At 30.2% G+C, this 21268-nt stretch overlaps 5 protein-coding genes and 1 long non-coding RNA gene across 15 annotated transcripts in view; 4 read left to right on the top strand and 2 right to left on the bottom strand.

Moving 5' to 3' along the window:
- LOC100745622 overlaps window positions 1-7078 on the top strand; it is an 8805-nt gene extending 1727 nt beyond the window's left edge. For 2 of the 5 annotated variants that reach the window (XM_024368508.2, XM_024368509.2), the window contains exons 3-11: window positions 7-3406; window positions 3509-3921; window positions 4058-4084; window positions 4181-4318; window positions 4391-4512; window positions 4576-4700; window positions 4792-5075; window positions 5166-5348; window positions 5436-7078. In XM_024368508.2, the coding sequence (XP_024224276.1) occupies window positions 31-3406; window positions 3509-3921; window positions 4058-4084; window positions 4181-4318; window positions 4391-4512; window positions 4576-4700; window positions 4792-5075; window positions 5166-5348; window positions 5436-5687 (4920 nt within the window). In that variant the 5' untranslated portion in view covers window positions 7-30 and the 3' untranslated portion in view covers window positions 5688-7078. The remainder of the gene's footprint in view (window positions 1-6; window positions 3407-3508; window positions 3922-4057; window positions 4085-4180; window positions 4319-4390; window positions 4513-4575; window positions 4701-4791; window positions 5076-5165; window positions 5349-5435) is intronic. The other 3 variants (XM_024368510.2, XM_012387297.3, XM_024368511.2) reach the window with 3 other exon arrangements.
- A 1593-nt stretch (window positions 7079-8671) lies between these two features.
- Window positions 8672-13379, top strand: LOC100744423 (caprin homolog). The gene is made up of 6 exons (XM_003490633.3): window positions 8672-8830; window positions 9781-9999; window positions 10081-10428; window positions 10544-11308; window positions 11393-11687; window positions 11760-13379. Exons 1-6 carry the CDS (start codon window positions 8717-8719, stop codon window positions 11996-11998), a joined length of 1980 nt encoding a protein of 659 aa, XP_003490681.1. The 5' UTR covers window positions 8672-8716; the 3' UTR covers window positions 11999-13379.
- A 149-nt stretch (window positions 13380-13528) lies between these two features.
- Window positions 13529-16052, top strand: LOC100741979 (POC1 centriolar protein homolog A). Of its 3 annotated transcripts, XM_033321565.1 has the most exons (7): window positions 13529-13872; window positions 14083-14434; window positions 14524-14734; window positions 14867-14949; window positions 15025-15066; window positions 15145-15423; window positions 15495-16052. In XM_033321565.1, the coding sequence occupies exons 2-7, from the start codon at window positions 14087-14089 to the stop codon at window positions 15786-15788; spliced, it is 1257 nt and encodes a 418-aa protein (XP_033177456.1). In that variant the 5' UTR covers window positions 13529-13872; window positions 14083-14086; the 3' UTR covers window positions 15789-16052. The 3 variants fall into 3 exon arrangements, with proteins under 3 accessions (XP_033177456.1, XP_003490660.1, XP_033177455.1); XM_003490612.4 differs by having other exon boundaries at window positions 14867-15066; XM_033321564.1 differs by lacking the exon at window positions 13529-13872 and having other exon boundaries at window positions 13926-14434; window positions 14867-15066.
- On the bottom strand, window positions 15911-16964 carry LOC100742907 (copper transport protein ATOX1 homolog). 2 transcript variants are annotated; one of them, XM_033321568.1, is made up of 3 exons: window positions 16556-16964; window positions 16401-16457; window positions 15911-16215 (listed from the first exon to the last, which is right to left on the bottom strand). In XM_033321568.1, exons 2-3 carry the CDS (start codon window positions 16453-16455, stop codon window positions 16085-16087), a joined length of 186 nt encoding a protein of 61 aa, XP_033177459.1. In that variant the 5' UTR covers window positions 16456-16457; window positions 16556-16964; the 3' UTR covers window positions 15911-16084. The 2 variants fall into 2 exon arrangements, with proteins under 2 accessions (XP_033177459.1, XP_003490668.1); XM_003490620.4 differs by having other exon boundaries at window positions 16401-16476; window positions 16556-16944.
- A 695-nt stretch (window positions 16965-17659) lies between these two features.
- LOC100750156 (SH2B adapter protein 1) overlaps window positions 17660-21268 on the bottom strand; it is a 4708-nt gene continuing 1099 nt past the window's right edge. For 2 of the 3 annotated variants that reach the window (XM_033321563.1, XM_024368521.2), the window contains 5 exons: window positions 21045-21268; window positions 20044-20924; window positions 19768-19967; window positions 19433-19684; window positions 17660-18446 (listed from right to left, as the gene is read on the bottom strand). In XM_033321563.1, the coding sequence (XP_033177454.1) occupies window positions 18309-18446; window positions 19433-19684; window positions 19768-19967; window positions 20044-20924; window positions 21045-21268 (1695 nt within the window). In that variant the 3' untranslated portion in view covers window positions 17660-18308. Of the gene's footprint in view, window positions 18447-19348; window positions 19685-19767; window positions 19968-20043; window positions 20925-21044 lie in introns of all 3 variants that reach the window. The other variant, XM_012387326.3, reaches the window with a different exon arrangement.
- LOC117151837 lies at window positions 18306-18685 on the top strand. The gene is made up of 2 exons (XR_004461971.1): window positions 18306-18438; window positions 18567-18685. It is a non-coding gene; the product is annotated as an uncharacterized LOC117151837 (long non-coding RNA).

Genomic DNA, 21268 nt, shown 5'->3' with positions numbered 1-21268 from the left:
GGCTAGGCACTACCGTGCCAAGCTTGGGTAATGGATCCCGTTCGTCCGTGGTATGCATCATATAATCGTCTTACTGCAAGTAGTGCTACCAGTACATTTCAACCAGCGACTTCAAGCACAAGCAGTGACTTTGTATCTCATCATTTAGCAACAGCTGCTACTCAAGCAGCTCCTTCAACAACAACGTCACAATTACTTTTACAAGCTGCTCATACAACACCAACTCTGGCGGGTCAGCCATCTTCATTTAACCCAGGGGGGTTTTTGTCTCCACCCCCTGTGGGATATGATGTTTTTACACCATTGTTTCATCATCCTAATCCTAAACAAGCACATTATGTTACTCAACATAGACAAGCTCTTGCTCAGGCACAAGTGTCAGTAACAAAACAAAATACTACAACAGAATCTGATATTCCTGTATTAAGAGAAAATTATAGTTCAGCACATCAACCAACGTTTTTTGAACACCAGGGTGCAGCAACGTCACCTACAACATCTACATTAGCTTGGACTCATCAGAACAATACACAATTACCTAGTCCATTTGGTATTTTGCCTCATGAAAGTGTTGTTCCTTCATCTCCAGGACCATCTACTACAAAGCCAGCTAGTGGTGTTTATGAAAATACGTTTAATTCTCAATTTGCTACAACACAAACTATAAATAATTTAAATTCCCAATTATCTACATCTTCTGTTCCTGCTGCAGATTTTAAATCATCTAATTTCCCAGATAATAAAAAAGCAGTAAATGTAAGGCCTCAATCACCAGCAGTAAATGTGAAATCAGTAGTATCTACATCACAAACAAACAGCAATCAAAATTTCTTTCAATCAGTACCTACTACATTTAGTTCCGAAACGTTAGCAAATAATTATTCCACTGGAAATGGAAATCAAACTCCAAATGGGAAAGTGCAACCTACTCTTCAACATCAACAATCATGCATTGTTTCAACTACAAATAATGCAACCAATAAAGAGTATAGAATTCCTCAACCACCTGCTAGGTCAGTTGCATCAACAACTATATTTTTAAATACATCTGTCAGATCTGTGTCTTCACAAATTCAAGATAAGCAGTCCACACGAAATTTTGCTTCACCTCCAAATAAAGCAACTTCTACATCTCAACAAAACATACAAACTAAAGCACAGACAAAAATCTATCCAGAATTAAATACACACAGTAGTGAACATAGACGAAACGAACAAACATCTCATGATAATACTCAATCATCTCCTATCAGCTTTTCCATCATGGATTCACGTGGTTTGAATTATACTGCTGGGAATAATACAAATTGTACAAATACTAGTGGAAAACTCAATAATAATCAAAGAACTCAATCAAATAGCAACTTACAGACTCATTCTCAACAATCACAACAACAACAGCAATTTCATGTTTTAAGCCAACAACAACAGCAGCAGCAACAAACATCATATAGACATTATCTAACAGGATCTACAACTGATCCTGAATATCATCACTCAGGAAGATCAAAATCTGCAACTTCCACTGATTCTGCTTATTCGTCTAACAATTCAACACAAAATGGACCTGATTGTAGTGTTGTTGTACCAAGAAGGCCAAGTCCATTGCAAGCGCATTCGCAAGCAAGTCCATTGGGACATGTTCCAAGCCCTGCTTATCCTATGTATAATAGTCCAATGGCTACTATATCTTCTCCTTCACCTTTACAACAACATACAGAAAATGGAAATCAATGTTCAAGTGGACCACCATATAAAGGAACTGTTCAACAAGTTACCCCACCATCACCATTAGATGTTACTGTTCCACGACCGGCGTCTCAAGGTCAGGTTGTTTATTCATCAGTTATCACAAGAGCTTTAGGTACTGCTGAAAATAAAACTAATTATAACACAGATAGCAAAAATTATGATAGACAGCAACAAGATTTTTCACAAGCTCAGAAACAAATTTGTTGGGAAAATGATAATCGACAAGCAAATAGTCATAGAAAATTTTCTGTTACTCTATATACTGGTGGAAATTCTGAAGTAAATCCTCAAACCTTGCCAGTTCAACATCAAGTACAACGAGTATTAAATGTTTCTGACAGACAACAATCATACTTTGACTCCAATCAAGTAACTTTACAAGATTTAAGTAGTTGTAGGGGAGATCCTATGAGTATTGTAAAGAATTTGCAGACATTACAACAAGGTTCTTGTCAAGTACAACAACAACAACAAACTACTGTGTCTGTTACTCCAACCGAACAACAAAAGCAAGTAGAAGAACGACGCAAAGTAGATACTACAAATAAGAAAAGAAAGAGTTTAGAAAAAAGTGGACATAATTCTTCGAATGAAATAAGTGGAACAACAACAATGACAGAATACCTAAGTAGGATACCACCACCTGCACATCATAATACAAATCAACAACAACAAAATGGTTATTTTGATTTTGAAAGATGGAATTTACCTCCACCTCCTGCTAAAATGTTTCCTGGCGCAACAGGTGCTTTCAGTTCACAATCAACTTTGCATCATTCAAATAATTTTGTTGGTACTCCAGCACATCAACATCAATCTTTGATGGTATCTCATCATCATGCTCCACCTCCTATTCCATATTTCCCTGCTTTTCATATTCCACCAAGCCATCATCATTCGCACGAATTTCAGTCTTCTGTTGAGATTACTCCTATTGGTTTTGGTGAAAACACAGCAAATCAAAATACTAATTTTAATCAAGATATTAGAGATGATCAACCTAAAGTAATTGTTCCTAACATTGAAGAAGAACTAGGTTTTTTACAACAAAATCAGCAACCAATTCAAACCATGAATATCTTAAATAAAGATTTTAAACAATCTAATAAAGATCCTAATTCAGGATTTATGACAAGTTATTTGAAATTTTTACAAGGAGAAAGAGAACCTTCACCTCCACCTGCAATACGTGGTGGTAGGAAAGCAACTTGGAGCAGGTCAAAACCTTATATTCCTGTAGAACCTAATAGATCAATAGAAAGTTCAACAAATGAAGAAACAGTAAAGATGCAATCAGAAAAACCTAAAGAAACACCTAAAGAAACACCAGTAATTGATTATACTAATGATCCACGTTATTTTCCTTTACCCAAAGAACGGAAGAAGCAGAATTTTGATTCAAGTGATGATGGTTTTACTAGCGATGACGATTTTCTATTTCCGCCTAAAAAATCAGATAAAAAGGTATCAAATACGAATACTTCCAATGTAACAGAAATAATAACTATGAAACCAGAAGGTAAATCTAAAAAAGGGAGACCAATTAAACCTGGAGGACCAACAGATAGAAAAAGAAGAGCTGCAGCAGCTGCTGCAGCAGCAGAAGCAGCAGTAATTACCACAAGTGGCAAAATTTCCAAAAAGCATGAAGAAGGTAATATGTATATATATATATATATATCTCTTTTTTCTTTTCTTTTTCCAGATCAAGACATATTTCGTAATTGAATAATTTTATATATATATATATTTGTAGTAGATCCTTTACTTTTACCTCCGAGGCGTGAAACATCTAGAAGAAAGGCGAAGGAAAAAACCTCGGTAAAGCAATTTTTAGATCGACAACAGGGTATAGATTATTTTGATAATGATGAAGAACAAGGTGATTCTGATTCTGATCCTGCTTGGACGCCCGCTGTAAGATTAGTTGGAGATGAGGAGGAAAAAAAGAAAAAACGTGGGAGACCTGTTATTACTAAAAAAAGTAGAAAAGTTCTGGAAGAAGATGATTATTTTTCCAGTGATATTGTTATTTCAAAGAAGTCTAGTAGGAAAAAACATGAAACACCATCCAAAACTTCTAATGTCACTGGAAAATTGTCTTGTAAAATAGACGAAAAACTTTTAGCGTGCATCAGTGATGAAGATATTGATATTTCACCATTTAAGGTATATAATATAAGATTTTATTATTATATAATTTCGATTCATGTATACCGAATAATACATAGAACTGAACAATACAGATTATAAATATATATGTAAAGTAAATTATATTTGTAATATATTCTTATATTGCATGCAGCATTTTGAGGATGAACTAGATGACGTGGTAACTTTTTATATGATTTTATAAAACAAGAACAGTAAATTTTAATGAAATGTTTTAAATATCTAATTTTTTGTCATTCTATCATATGTTTTTCAGTCAGGAGAATTTGTCGTAATCAAGGCAGATTTAGATGAAGAATATCCTCCACTTTGGAGAATAGATGGCAAAACGTTACTGCAAAAATATGAGCCATTTAAATCTAATGGCAAGACCTTATATCGAAACATATCTACGGTAATACATAATAAACTTTTGGAGAATGTTCGTTTCTTTCCTATTAATGTATACATATCAATTATGTTTTAGTACTCGGGTTGGGCACCGCAAAATCGGCATATATATCAACAAGTTCCAGTAAAATTTTGGCAACAAGGCAAAACGGAAACTGTAGTAGAGTTCTTGAGAGACGAAATGATTATTGATGATAAGTAAGTTCTTTTTCATTAATATTTGAGAAGTACATAAAGAAATTACCACTCTTTTCTTTTTAGCGAATGCATTGACAAATCTATGAAGGACACTGAAAAATATCAGGATAACTTTGAAGTGTATGTTCAAACATTGATTTCACAAGCTTTGGATTCTAATTTTCTTACTGAAATATTTCAAGAACAAGGTATAATTGCTATTCAATATTAAAATAATATTATTATATGTGTATAATTTCACATACACAGTTTTTATTTAATTGCTTTTGATCTGAGCAGATGATTATTTCTTATCAAACGTTAAGACTGTTGATGAAGTAACAGAAGAAAGGAAACAGCGGTTTCTGTCTACAACAAAATGGCGTTCAAATGTGATAAATGCAATATCAACTTGGCCATGTCTTAATGTTCTTAAAGATTTACCATTTACTGAATATAAAGGAAAGTCATGTGCTGGGTGCCAACAGCATAAGATTCATGCTAGAGTTCTATTGTATGGTCAACCATATAATGCAACTACATTGGAAGGTTCTCCGCCTGATCCAAGGATACCTCAAGAAAAGGTATTTAAATTATTTTTCCTTCATTGTTCATCTTTTAATAAATACTGTTAAAAGTTTATTACTATAATTCGCTAATCATTTAATTCTTAGGATTTTTTATTATGTCGAGTATGTCAAGCAAAGGTAGCTCTATACAATAAAGTAGCACATCAAAAGTATTTGACGTTTTTGGAGTGTGCAAGACGGGTTGCAGATAAGCGAGTAGAAGATCCTCTTAAAGATACCACAATAATATTAAACGAATTATTAGCAGATGAAACATGGTTAAATCAAGTAAGTAAATAGTAAATATTTTGTTGAAAAATTTTATACTGCTTGAAGATTAATTATAATAATTAAAACAATATGATTTTTTTTCAGTTATTTAAGGAAGTTAGGACAATCTGGGCAGAAATAGATAATTTGGAACATCAAGCAAAAATAAAGTCAAGTTCAAGATCAACAATATCTTCCACAGTGAATAGTGCAGAGGAAACAAATGAAACTGTTTCAACAACGCAATCATCTGGAATGACTGCTAATATTTTGGATTCACAGGTGCCTACACAAAAATCCGAAAGGAATTCTGAAACAGTGTCTTGCGATGTGCAAATGAGCAGTATACCATCTTAGTGGTGCTATAATAATCGATATTGGTTTCATTTTATACAATACCTGAATACCATTAAACATTTAGTGGTATATCGATTTAATGGACATGATGTTAATATCAGTCTTGAGACCAAACAATTAAGTATTGTATTTTGAGGATAGTAAATATTTAAATTGGGTTAATACAATACGCTGTGACAAATGGTGAAGATAAATATTAATGTATAATCAAGAAATTGCAGTTATAGTGATAAATAGTAGTGAACGACGAGGTAAGTAAAAAGGTGACTTGCGTATAAACATCAGACATGTAAAATATTCATCCCCGCGTAAGAATTAGAAGTGAGCCCGAACTTTGCCATTGTAATAGCATGATAATAGAGATTTACGAATGTTTGTGTGCATAGACATTTAGTTCTAGCATTTGTATCATGATAATCTTATGTAATAACAAGGTCTGATACATTAAGATCTGAAGAAGAAATATGAAAGACAAATGATTTTAAAATATAAAGTGATAAGATATGATATATAAAACATCACGACCTTCTGTAATATATTTACATACATCACACTCTCTATACTTATGAAGGTCTGTTTTCTGCAAAGTGCAGAAACTGTTATACTGTTTGTTCCTGTAATTGTAACTTCTAAATTCATTGTGAATTTTCTTTATAATATAGCTTACATTTATCTTTTTTTAATGATTTGACAAATTTTAAGGATATTTATATGCACGTTAATTTGTATATAAACAGATCATGTAACTACAAAATTTACACATATAAAATACGTTCAAAATATTAAGAAGTGTTCCAAAATAGCGTTATCTTCATAAAATGTTTCATGGCGAATGCAATATTTTGAAAACGTGCATTGTTTTACATATAGAAATCATTAGAATTTTGTAGAACATTTGTATATAAAAATAGTTTTAAGAAGATTAGGAATACGTCCTATGCACTTTTGGTTCATCATGTGTTGATATGGAAATTTGATCAACTACATGTATTATATCTTCCATTGTAACAGCTTAATAATTCAGTACCAAGTTTCTAAGTTCTTCCATTCTTCCATCTTAAAATAACTTTTACAGAATAATTCCATTCTCATTTTACGAAATATGAACAAAATATTATCATCATTTTAGATCATTTATTTTTGTGAATAATCTTGTAACTTGCAACATGCGCATATTATGTATGAAGTATGGATAAATATTGCATAAAAAAATGTATCTATTTTCATAAAAATTCTGGTAATATCAGTGCTTTAAGATCTCTGATCTAATGAGCGAAATTACATTTTTTACTACTTATTCTATAATCAGAGTTTACATCATATCTTCCTTTTCAAATCTTACATAATAATCAATGAAAAGTAAACAAATTGTTAATAAAGAACATATAAAATTGAATCAAAATTTGTTTTTCTTATTTGGAAGCGTCTAAGTTTCTAATATATCTTTCAAAATTTAATAATTATGATAGAAATTTATTTTATTTAGTAATTACGTAAATTTAATGATGTAACTATTAAAACAAGCTTTACTTTATTAGAATATTGTCAAAAATTTTGAAATATAAATATATTTTATCATTAAGGACGCTTTTATGGATATCTATCAATAGTTAATAGAAAATTAAGAATAAAGTAATAATTGCTAACAATTTTTCTGTATATTAAATGTTATACTCCAAATTATATTATTATTATGTTAAAATAATTATTGTTTCATCTTTATTATAGTGATTATTATCATTATTGCTTAATTCTTAAGTTTTCGATCTGTTCTTAGCTTTGTTAAGAAAAAAATTCTCTAAATATGAGAGTGGTGATATGCGTGTGTGGCGCGATGTATTTTTCAAAGACGATATATCAAATTATATTTGTAAATTATAAAAATATGATGGTAAGAACAGAGAGGGGGGTGATGACTGCTATGATGAAGCTATAGAGTTTTAGACATCTTTCATATGCTACAATAAATTGAAATTATTGTATTAATGATTGTCGTCGGGTTACCGAGTTGTATAATAAATTATTTCAGAAAACTATTAACTTGAAACCTAAAAATGCGGGCATTTGGTCATTGACGCAATAATAATAAAGGAATGTATACAGTTACAAAATATTTTCTTTTTAGCAAATGTGCCATGCAATATTTCATATCGATAAAGAAGCTGGTGCTATATATACATATATTTATTTATCGTCCAAATTATGCAATTAACAATATTTCAATCGTTTCAGTTGAAAATGCATGAGAGCGTTATCAGTCATTTGTTTTTACGAAAGTAACAAAAAATTATAAATTAAAATATATATAGCACTAGCTATAAAATATTATTGCCAATAATGTAGAAGTTAATATTGTTATATTGTATTCTTTTTCAAACAAAAGTGTATGTTTATTTGTTCAATTGTAAACTTATTAATTTCTAAATCATGATGAAGATCAAGCATAGCCTCTTAATCATGAGGTTACAGTATTTCTGTTACTACGATTTAAAAATGAAGATATGATAAAAAAAATAGCGAAATATTACTTGGGTAATTTATGTTTTTATTAATCCTTTTTCAATAAAATGAGAAATTTTACACAACATATTGTTAAATTGTCTACCTCTACTATTATATAATACTCATTGAATACATGGTTTTATAAATTTCTATTTTTAATTGTTTATTTTATATGTATATATTTATAAGTGCTTAAAATGTATTTTATAATATGAAACGATAAATTTAGCTAATTGTTTCATATATTGTCATTACGAAATATATACATACAGATAGTATTATTAAAGAAAATTTAATAAATACTTTTTATTTTGGTAGAACTATAATATTAATGTCAAGAATATATACTATTGTTTTATAATTTACATAGTTTTGATGTAAAGGGTTCTAAAAAAAATTGTTACAATACTGACGTAGAGGTTAAGTACAAGATCAAAATGAGCATGCGCTTATGTCGCTTCTCTTTCCCCCTTCCCGCAACTCCGTTACTATTCTGATTTCCAGTTCGCGTTTGTTGCCCGTGAAGGATGCCTTCTGCCAACCCTAAACTAGAAAAACAGGCCTCTACGGAGACCGTAGAACCTATACGCCAAGCAATTATCGTTATCGAGCATAAGATACGGAATCTTGAAAAGCGTAAGGTAAGTACTTGTATAATATATACGTAAATAACGACAAGAAAATTATCTGTCAGTTGATAGCTTTTACGGTGCAATCCGCCATGATTGGATACGCCATGTGCTCACGCTTGAGATTTCATAGGTATCTGATGATTATATTATGATGAATTAACCCTTGTTATTACATTTTCGTATTGAATCTTTTTCATTTAAGTTGAATTAAAGCAAAATTAATTTTTTTCCTACGATCGAACACCTAAATTCCCAATCGTGAACCTCGTGTCATGGCGGTATCTTCTAAAGATGTGCACAAAACTTTACGTGACACGCTTACGAGCCGCTACCGGTAAATTACATTGTGTAATGATATCTTTTGTTTAATATAATGTTAAAAATCTAAATATGAAATTCAAATACATGTATTACGTTTTAATGTGTAAGAAATTCTTTATTTGCCCTCGTTTATAGTACTTGCGTGAATCAGTTTTCTGGAACCATACAACACTATAAGAAATTATGAACCAAATTTAGTTTCTTTTTTACATAAAGAGTAGATCCATATGTAAATTTTTATTTAAAGTTAACAATTATTTAGACGTAACATTTTTTTATGTATATTATCGTTATTTTAAATTATGTATATGTATGCGCACACACACGCGTGTATATATAGGGCATATGTAATATGATGTATGATGTATATCACTGGAAAATAATAATAAATTGATATTTTTTGTATAAATTACTTTTATTTATTTATGTGTGAGCGCGCCTGTGCCCTTATATACATTTTTTAAATAGTATATGATATGGTTATATTGTATATGATATGCTTAGTATATGATATGCTTGTATTATATACATATGTATTATATGCATATAATAATTTTCCATTATATATGATTAATTTTATTGTTTATATTATTATATTTTAGAAATACAGTAAAATTAATAGCATGTGTTACATTTAGGGAAAATTAGAATCATATAGGGATCTGCAGAAGAATGGAAGGGAACTAAATGCAGATCAGAAAACAGCAGTAGCCAAATATGACGAGGTATTACAAACATTGGATATTACGAAGGAACTGTATAAGCAAATTGTTGGAATTGCACATGATGCAGTCAAACAGCAAAAAAAGTTGGCAAGGAAGGAAGCTATTGAAAGAATGCAACAAGATATTGCAAAGGTATAACTTAAGTATGATTTTATAATATAAGTAACTTGTATCAGTCTATTAAATGTTTGCAATATTTACTAATTATCTTAGGTGAGAGAAGTTCTTCTTATACAAGATGCACTAATGAACATGGGTACAGAATCTGTTAGAGAAGATTTTCTTGCTGGAAAAAATGGAGCTGTAAAATTATCAGAAGAGGATTTAAAATATTTAGACAGCTTGTATAATGAAGTTATGATGAAACATCATAGAGAAGAAAGTGAACCAACATTCCTTCAACAAGTGCAGAAAGTAGCAGAACATTATGTAGCCATTGTTGATGGAAAACAAAGAGAGGTTGTTGGTACAACTTATAACAAACTAAAGGAAATTATTACTTCCATTAATCAGTGTGGCTATTTTGATCAAGTTCATGAAACTGAAGCTGTAGTAGAAGAAGTAAGTCAAGCATATTTACGTATTTTTGACATTTTAATGATTAATTTATGTAAAACAAGATATAATTAAACAAATGAAAAATGTATTAAAAAGTATTTCATTAAATTCTTCACAGGTTACAGAGGCAATTGCAGAAACACAAATATCTGAAACACCTGTGCAAGATCAAGTCAATGAAGAATATAATACCAATGACAGACACATTCCACCTGAATCCATGATTCCAATTCCTAACTTCCCAGTACAAGTCGCTCCGCTCCCTGTTGTTTCTGGCACTACACCAGTTTCTGGTCCCATTCCTGTAGTTGCACAACCCATTCCACATCCAGCTGCACCAGTTGAAACATCTTACTATACAAATGCAACAGGATTTGTTCCACAACCGCAACCACAAGCCCAACAAGCTCAACAACAACCACCACAAGCTCCTAGAATTAATGACGTTATAGGCACACCAAATTTCTTTTTCTTGCAAGAATCCGAACTTGATTCACCAGATGTTACATCACAAGCACCGATTGTTTCTCACATTCCTGCTGCTGTTAACACACCTATTCCTTCGCAGACATTTACAAATCAAAACTTTGCAAATGCACCGGTAGTAGCACAGCCAGTCATATATCAACATCAACCACCACAGGATATGTCCCACATTCCTGGATTTGCTAATCCTAACCCACCTCCACCTATTCCAATGCCACCCTCTCATCAGCAACCAAATATGCAGTACAGTCCTCAGCATCCTACTAATTTTCAACAGCAACCCCAACAACAGCAGCAGCAACAACCACAGCAACAAGCTCCTTCACAACAGATAACACAACAAGCGCAAAACCAGAATTTTGAGCATCAACAAGAAAGCCAACAACAATCTGCTGAAGTATATTACAAATATTATATTACCAGTAATAAAACATATCATATTTTATAATAATCAGAATACTAAAATACTAGTCTTTTCCAGGAAAAAGTTGAAGAAAATCAAGATGAAACAACAACAGCACCAGAATCAGAAATTGAACAACCTACTGAATCTGTTGATTGGTGCCAGATGGCTGAAACTAACGATTGGAATCAGACAGATCAATCACAACAATCTGCTCAAGATTCACAACAGACACAACAACAAACATCTCAGCAAACTTGGGGTGATCAACAACGTAGTGGGTATAGAGGTAGAGGTGGAAGAAGAGGCAATTCTAATGGTTACAATGGAAGAGGTAGGGGCGGTTATCAACAAAATGGACGCGGAGGACAAGGTATAAAATATTAATATTATTATTAGACGACAAAATTTAATACATTTGATTAAATAATAATTTTATACTTAGGAACATACTATCGTAATGATAGCAACTATCAAAATGGTTATCAACAACGATCTTGGGGAAATAGCGAGGGAAATAGCGGTTATAATTCTGGTTATAAAAGAGGTGGTGGCGGATCAAGAGGTGGAGGTCCACGAGGTGAGCGTGGTATGGATAGAGGTGGTCGAGGACAGTTTCGCGGCCAAAGGGGTGGGAATCGTGGCGGTTATGCGCCTCGTGGTAAACCCCATACGCAGCAGTAATAAAAATGCGATAGAATAATACACAGTGAAACAAATAATGTTGTAAGATCATAATTCAATTGTCTATTTACGAAAAAACCTAAGTCGTATCCTTAATACGTACAAATACTTTGAAAAAATAATGCACCGAATCGTATACACGAATTTTAGTATGTAAAGTAGCAATTTCAACGTTCCAGATCGTTATTTGATAGACCTTGTAAATGATTAATTAATTATATTCATACATATTAAGTAAATAATATTAAGTAAAAATATTGATACTTATATAAGTTTACATTTTTAAAATGTTGCATTTAATTGATGTGATAAGAAAGATTGATTTTGGGAAAAAGATATTTTGGTACATTTGTTTGCGGCTTAGGATATTTCCTAAATGAGACATTGAATACAAAAATTTTGCATTTGAATTTGGTATCCACAATTATCAAAAGAAAGATCTATTAACATTAATGAAAAAGTTATACAGACGTAACATTGTGATATAAGAAAAGATCAACCAAATTTAGAAGCGTGAACCCACCATGCAAGTATTATTGTGTTGTGACAGAAGGCAGTTTTCACAGGGCAACAACAGCTGATCAACAAAGATTAGAAAAATAATTTTATTATAAAAAATATAAAAAAAAATGAGAACTCATACAAGCATTTCACGCAAAGACACAAGGATGTATTTAACGAATAACGTTAAAATGATTACACAAATAGATGAACTGCACGACCATCTCTTTGTCTTGCGGCGCATCGTTCTAGAGAATTTTTTAAGATACCAGAAAAAAGAGGATACAGTGAGCAATGCCTTCTAGTACTATATATCTTCTTGACTTCATATTCCATTTTCGGTCTATGAATCTGTGAAGTATTTAGAAAGTTAAAGTTGTCGAGATTTAGTAGTTGGGAAAATGAAAGATTAACGTAATACATGAATACACAAAAATGATTTTCATGAAACGTGTTTCATGATTGCTACTGATTACGTCGCTCCCTCTTCTGTTTTTTCTGTGTGATTCCAAAATTCTATACGGTCGCCTACGCAGCTGGCCAAGTAAAAGAGATTGCAGTGCAATGTCAAGTTTATGAAGCAACATTACCTGATTTTTTTATCGCAAAATATATATGATTATTTTTAAAAATAAAAAAAGCGATAGTGCGGAGCTTTAGCATGTAAGTTGAGTGTACAATTACTGACTAGAGGCAAAGAAAGCGCATTTGAAGAGTGCGCTATTGACAAAAGCCACGCTCACACCGCCAAACACGTGATGAGGAGTACCGTATTGTATTTCGTTTGTATATTTGTGTTTAATCACCTCCATCTACAGTTATGTTCAACTATCCTATGAATACCTATGTATCTTCCAAATAAAGATCTAATTCAACCCTGCTAACTAGCCTACCTATCGTACTCATTGTCAACATGAGAATCGTTTCATTCTTCAGCTTGTTCTCAAATAAAAAAATCGAATAAAGTATTTGATTAATCATATTTTATTAACAGTGTGTACTCTTTGTTGCTTTCTCTTTTTGTTTTTCGCTTTAAATAAAATTATGGAATATTCATATTATTGTTTTGGGACGTACTGTTATTGTAACTGAAGTAACTATTTGAATTTCGCGCTTTCCAATGCCCGAGTGACAGTACTTTAACTGATTAACGTAGTGAAAATTCGTTTCAAATTAAACATGGTTAAAATCTTGTAATATTTGATATATTACATTTAAGTTGATATATAGTGTTTGTGCAAAATATTATATCTCAATATTTATAATAGAATTGTATATACATATTTTATATATTGCGGATATAACAAAATGCAAGTGCATCTATAAAACAATTATAATACGGTTATAACGATAATCAATGTGATTAAACAGAGGTAATCACGTTTTCATGTTTTTTTTTAAATTCATTAAGATTGAATAAATTATATTTAAAGTATACGTATTATTATTAAGACAATATATATAGTATTGAATACTTTATATGTACGCTAATTAGTGCATTTAGGTTAAGGATATTAATAATTTTTCTAATACTATGTGAAAATATTTTGTTAGAATTTTACACAATTTATTTATTGTATTAGAACGATGATCAGAACTGCTTGCGATCCTACAATAGAAAAACACTTTAAAGGCCATGAAAATACTATCACAAGCTTATGTTTCCATCCTGAAACTACTCAATTAGTATCAAGTAGTTCAGACAAAAGTATAATATTATGGAATTTGAAAGAGTCTGTGAGAGCTTGCAGATTCCTTGGGCATAAAGATGTAGTTTTTGATGTCACTTATGCACCATCAGGCGAAGTCATAGCTAGTGCTTCCAAAGATAGATCTGTTAGAATTTGGGTACCTAAAATAACAGGACAATGCTTAGATTTTAAAGCACATTCAGGAGCTGTTAGATCAGTACAATTTAGTCCAGATGGGGAAAAGGTACTTATATTTTATATGATGATAGAAATGGTAACTTACTTTAATACATATTTAAATTTATATACATATATGTATGTTTTTATAAATAGTTAATTACTGCATCAGATGACAAAAGTGTTAAATTATGGATGGTATGTCAAAGAAGATTTCTTATGTCATTTACATGTCACACAAGCTGGGTCAGATGTGCTAGATTTTCTTCTGATGGTAGACTTATAGTCTCTTGTAGTGATGATAAAACAATAAAATTATGGGATGTCACGAGTGGACAATGTATTAGAACCTTTAATGATGTAAAAGGTATATCCTATATTTATATTAAAAGCTATTAGAAACTATTAGTTTTTCTTTCTTTTTTTCTATGCATGTTTAAAAAATGTATTATATTCTATTAAAAATGTTTAAAGACAAGTTCTCAAACATCTTTACTAGCTTATTCTACACATGTGGAATTTCACCCAAGTGGTTCTGTTATTGGATCAGCAAACATAATTGGCTGTGTGAAATTATATGATGTACGTACTGCTTCTTTATATCAACATTATGCAACTCATAAAGATTCAGTAAATATGATAAAATTTCACCCAAAAGGAAACTTCATATTAACTGCATCTGATGATTCAACAATGAAGGTATATTGGATTCTTTTTTATAATAATAATTAATTTAATAACATTTTTATATTGCATTTATTAAAAGCTATAAAATAGGTTTTAGATTTATTAGAGGGTCGCCCAATTTATACACTTAAAGGTCATGCAAATGGTACTGGTGTAACATCAGTAACATTCTCTTCTAATGGAGAATTTTTTGCCTCTGGTGGTACAGATCATCAATTATTAATGTGGAAAACAAATTTTGATAAAGATGATGTTGCTAGAAAAATGTCTCGGCATTTAGTTTCACCTGTTAAAGAATCAGAATCAAATATGAAGGAAGAAAAATCACATAAAGATGATGATATATCTGGAGGAGAGGAAGAAGTAGAAGTAACTATTATTTTGAGATTTACAATCTATTCATATAATATTTTATAACTTAAAACATTTTATTGTTTTAGTCATTACATGAGAAATTTGATACTATAAATTTAAAAAATGGAAAACTTCGTTGTGAAGTACCAGATACTGGAGTATTAGATGGCAATATAGAATATAAAGTCATAAATATGAGAAATCAAAGACCTTTTGAAGAAGGGCGTATTGTGAATATATCACACTTACCTAAAGAATCACCTGGTACATGTTCTAGTAAAATAGTAGATGCACTTAATGAGCAAGTACAATCATTAAGTGATGCTGTTACCATTTTAGAACAACGTTTGTCAATACTAGAAGAAGAATTAAGAAAATAACATTTTGTATTTTATTTATGAAGTTATTCAATTATATAATTAAATAGTAAATATTTGTAAGATATATATTTAAATTGTACTTAATATGTATCTTTTAAGGTTAATTATTTCAAAATATAATATAAATTTTTAAATTGATTTATTAGTACAGTGTTATAAAGATGAATTTTAGGTATACCCTTTTTGTAAAATTTGAGATTTTAATGTAAAAAGCTACATACAATACAATAATTTTGTACAAGAACGAAAATACAAATTTTAATATAACAAAAAGTAACATTAAATCTATAATACAATTATTTTTTTATTCCTAAAAATTGACATGACTTTCCAGTTTTCTTAATAACTTGTAATATTTCATCAGAAGGAAGCGCAGATGTTACAGACACCTTGTTTCCTTGTAGATCTACTTGCACATTGTTAATACCTAAAAATAAATTCTAAATTAAGCAATTTTTTAATGCAATAACATTTCCATATGTTTTTGGTATTTGACATTCTTTATCATACAATTTAAATTAATTATTATGTTTAGTAAGAAAAAAATTAAAAAGTAAAATACTACCAAATTTAAGTAAAATATATAAATATGTAATAAACTTGAAACCATACCTTCCTTCTTATTAAGTACATTTGTTACAGCGGTGGCACATCCTTCACATGTCATTTCTACATTAAATTCGTGCACCTTAAATTTGTATTGTTTAACTAATATGCTATTAATAGTAAATTAAAAATTTAATTATTATAATTAGTAATTTCATTACCTGAGATGCCATACTGATAATCGTTTGTATTTGTTAAATCAACCTAGCACGATATATCAATTGTATGATTGTGTACTGTATCGCAAACAGAAACGAGCCTTTTTTATTGAACCGGAAATAACTCTTATCTAGTACTTAAAATGATAATATAATAGCAGTAGCTATTGGATGTTTAACAAGTATTCAGAGAATTACTTGTTTTCAATGACGTACTTATAACAATGGCTGGTGTTATTTTTATTAACCTATATGACTAATGCTAAATACCATAATAAAAAATAATTTTTTCATTTCAATAATAATATATTTCTTTATACAAGAATTACACGTGATTTAATTGACAGAACATAGATATATTTTGCAATTTTTCAAATAAAAAGGTTAATCTGCGGATGATAAATCTGGATTACCATAAAATATTTACCTAAAAGTTTACTAAGAAAAACACGACTTCTTTAATAATAAAATGCATTAAAAATATGTATCATAATTAAATAATTTAATTTTTATGCTTTTTTGTTTATGAAAATTTAACATGTTTTCATACATATGTATTCTAGTAATAAATTCAGTTCAATCACTTCAAAGTTTAAATGTAATCTTATTAAGTACACCATTTTTTTAAATATTGAACTGTTTTTATTAAAGATAGATACTTTTTCTCTCTTTCTCTCCCTCTCTTAAAAGTTCATATTTAGTATCAATATAAGTATTAATATAATCATACATTTATCTATAATTTAATTTTGCACATTCAGTAATATTGCTCTATGTCATGATTATGACTAACTTTTATATGCTTATCAAGTTAATAATACTTTTTTACATTAACATTTACCATAAAATATAGTGATATATTTTAGAATAACATATAATTATATAAGTTATAATGCATTTTAATTTTATTTAGATTGAATGTTGTGATTAAATTATTGAGTTAATTATTATGATTGAATTATTTATATATAACACATAGACTCTCTCTCTAATTTTCTGACTTCTTTAAATCAAACTTTATTGGTATGATCTATATATAAGTATTATTTAACAATATATTCTACAATTCATATAGGAGAAAGGATAGTCATAGTAAAGAGATTGTCTGTAATAGTTTTATATATAAAACAAGACTAACTTTCATATACATTTACATGTTTTTTTTATGTATATTCTTATGTAAGTACATACACTTAAGTAAATTAATTGGTATAATGGACTGTGTTCTATAGTTTCAAAATATTTCCTCAATTACTTCAATAAAATAAAGACAAAGGCTGTGGTCTTTTGGTTTTATGATATTTTAAATATTTTATAATACTTACAATGTTTATTATGATTTATATGATAATTTGAGCTGATATATCTGAACGTGCAGAGAATACAACTGATACAATCTTGTTATAAATTTCATTGAAATTTTGAAATAATTTATATACATTATTTTAAAAATGATTTATAAAACAATTATATGTCGAAGATTATGTTTCGATCCCAAAATTGGGTAAAAACATGTTAATAAATATAGTTGTTGAAAACGTCATCTTGCAAGATTGGAAAAGTTGGAAGCAGTTGATTTGAAAAAATACATTGTTTACATAGGAGAAATAATACACTTTTGTATAACACTTTATGATAACAATAATAACTTCAACTTAAAATTATCTTGCTTTGTAGGATAAGTTGATGGGGAAACTATTTAATCTAAAGGACCAACTGGGTTGTAGCCTGATGGTAGAGTATTATGAATCCATCGTCAAAGAAAACTATAAGTATTTTGAATTGCTCTACCACTAGATGATGATGAACTTTGTTGTTCTGTAACGTTGTTTTGTTGTTCCAGTCTTTCCAGTGATTCTGTACGTGTTCTTATAGAACCACCATATGTGCGTACCTGTACATTAACATATACACATTTATTATGTTTAATTTAATTAAGTTATATTTTATCTTAAATTTTCTGGATTTGTAAGAAAATTCTATATAGTAATAAATTAATTATTCGTCCTTTCAGCTATTAAGATGAACCAGAAATTTTAAGAATACTGTACACATAAAAGCGAGCTCCTTGTCCCACGGTCATATTTATTGAGCACCATTGTCTCTTATATTAATAAAACTCTTTAATACTAAGAGTTATAGATGTATTTCAATTTTGAGAATTGTTTCCAATACTAATTACATATATATATATATTTAATTCGATTATGTTAAATTTCCACATTCGGATTGAAAGTTTGGTAATATATATACATTTGACGTGAAATTAATAAAAAGATATTATAAATAATAAAACAGTAACATTAATTTAAAAAGCAATTATTCTAACTAAAATAATAAAATTGTAAGTATGGCAACCTTGCATCAAAATTTATTTTGAAGGTAAGACAACAATTTTTTTTATAAATCATAACAAAAGAAATAGTAAATATATTGAATTATTGAAGAAATATTCTCATAGAAAATCCTTGATTTTAAAACACGATTTAAAAAAAAACAAATGAAAGAAAATATATTCACATATGTAGTATAAATGATCATTTCTGTATGTATGTATGTATATATGTATACAGAATATACAGTATATATGTATATACATGTATACAGAAATGATAACTTATACTAAAAAGTATATTTATATACAGTGATAATTAAATATTTATAAAATAATCCGAATATGGACCTACATGAAGTATTAAAAATTGATACCTTTATAATGATATAAATATCAATTTAGTATGGTATATATCACCAGCTGTACAAAAAATGGGTGCATCATTTTATTTATTTACTCACTGTCTGTAGATTAGACTTCAGACTGTGGGTGTTAGCCACTCGCGTTCACTCAAGAGGAGTTAGACTTCCACTGCTGACTCTTACTTCTCTTGGCTCTGGAGCAGCTGGGGGTCTCCTTTCTTGTAACTGTTGTTGATTTATTCCAGATGCATTATGATGTCCTGACCGTGTTGCATCAGTCGCCACAACAAATTCTGTGAGAGTGACATCTGCTGTTCCACCGGATTCAAGAGGTATGGCATTTCGACGAAAGTGTTCAAGCATATCATATATAGCAGGAAAACAAAGATGCTGAACACGACAATGTCCCTGATCGTTTAATGTCATACGCAAATGCTGCAGTAAAGGTGAAAAATGAAATTTTTTAGACGACTATAATTAAATCTAAAATAATATAATTAAAGGAAATAACATATTACCTTTGCTCTGCCTTGAAAATTAAAAGTTAATACAAATTCCCCTTTTCTTGTTTCACTTTGTCGAACAAGAAATACACCATGACCATTAGCAGCACTATGTAAAACGAGCTGTGCTGCGTCTGATCTAGGGAGGGTCCCATGAAACCATGGATATTCTCTTAAACTGCTAGATAAATCTAATTCACCATCATTTGCATTCACTACAACAAAATTGAATTATTTATAACATACAAGCTATATGATCTTAAAAAGTACTTATAAATAAATTTATCATACTTTGTTCAATATCTTGTTGTGATGAACATAATTCCAGATTACTATTACTTCTTATACGTAGTCTAGGAGGTATTTCTGGAGGGTTGCCACCTATTTCATCTCCATGTTCATGGGATGTAGATCGGGAACTTTTACTTGTAGAATTAGTTCTTAATCTATCTCCTTCACTACCAATAGCTAATGAACCATGTCCTAAGGAATCTCCAGTAACATCTGTTCCAGAACTAGGATTAACAGAATTTTGTTGTACTGTGCGCATACAATATTTGATAGTAGCTAACCATGATCTCATATCATTTGAATCATGAGCTTCTATTACAAATTCCATATTTTGTGTTTTTAATACAAAGGTATTTTCATGATCTGGCATTTCTAATGCAGTTGTTTCCCTGGCTTCAGTTATTGCAGAACAAAAGACACCACTACGTGGTTTTACTGCTTTTGGAGGAGAATAAAATTCTAACATATATCCACCAATTGCTTTTATTAAGGCAAGTCTAGATTTCTCCCATTTTTGAGTTCCATCAATATTTTCTCCCATTAAGGAATTAACAATGCCTTCTTTTCTACATTCCACCACAATCTTTGAAAGTTTAGCTTTTGAATGCTTATCTCTACGATGTTCACTATGAGATAACTCCACTTCATCACTTTGCTGCTTATGGAAGAAGCTTTTGCCCTTCTTAAGCCCTTTAAAGGATAAGCGGCGGAAAAATGGTTTGTGTGCAGGCTTTGGTGATATTGCATCTCCATCATGTTCAGAATAATCACTGAATTCTTCATGAGATGATATACGAATAGGAGCATTGTTGTTTTGGCTTACAACATTAACATCTCTATCATTACTTGCTATATGCCTTGTGTCATACAAAGATGGTGATCTGGCAAAGTAATTAAAAAGATTTATAAAATTTTTATACATTATTTTCATAATAGTGTACATATTTCAATGACTTAAAAAAGTTATAAAAGCAAACAGAATGTATCTTATTACGGCATACCTAATCGTACGACGTAGGTATTCGCTTTCAAAGTGTTCACAAAAGCTTTCGACAAATTTTCTTAAAAAATCACGATGGGAAAGATTCGATCTTGCACTTTCTGGTAAATTTAAACTGACGTAGGTACAAAAGGCTTTAGCAAAATCAGAAGCCGAAGCGCGGGCGTGTCTCTCACAAAATTCTATCCAACCAGGTGCAGCTTCAGGCGACACGGCAACCGCCGG

This window comes from Bombus impatiens, unplaced genomic scaffold (assembly GCF_000188095.3).
Source record: "Bombus impatiens unplaced genomic scaffold, BIMP_2.2 scf_0463, whole genome shotgun sequence".
NCBI classification, from domain to species: Eukaryota; Metazoa; Arthropoda; class Insecta; order Hymenoptera; family Apidae; genus Bombus; species Bombus impatiens.
This window is presented reverse-complemented; position numbering and strand designations above follow the sequence as displayed.

Coding starts and splice junctions, on each gene's coding strand:
- LOC100742907 (XM_003490620.4), bottom strand. Junction 16,216..16,400: donor TGTACTTAATAAGAAGGAAG/GTATGGTTTCAA, acceptor ATTTATTTTTAG/GTATTAACAATGTGCAAGTA.
- LOC100741979 (XM_003490612.4), top strand. CDS start 14,087: ATGATCAGAACTGCTTGCGATCCTACAATAGAAAAACACTTTAAAGGC. Junction 14,735..14,866: donor AACCTTTAATGATGTAAAAG/GTATATCCTATA, acceptor CATCTTTACTAG/CTTATTCTACACATGTGGAA. Junction 15,067..15,144: donor CTGATGATTCAACAATGAAG/GTATATTGGATT, acceptor GCTATAAAATAG/GTTTTAGATTTATTAGAGGG.
- LOC100744423 (XM_003490633.3), top strand. CDS start 8,717: ATGCCTTCTGCCAACCCTAAACTAGAAAAACAGGCCTCTACGGAGACC. Junction 11,309..11,392: donor GCCAACAACAATCTGCTGAA/GTATATTACAAA, acceptor AGTCTTTTCCAG/GAAAAAGTTGAAGAAAATCA. Junction 11,688..11,759: donor AAATGGACGCGGAGGACAAG/GTATAAAATATT, acceptor TTTTATACTTAG/GAACATACTATCGTAATGAT.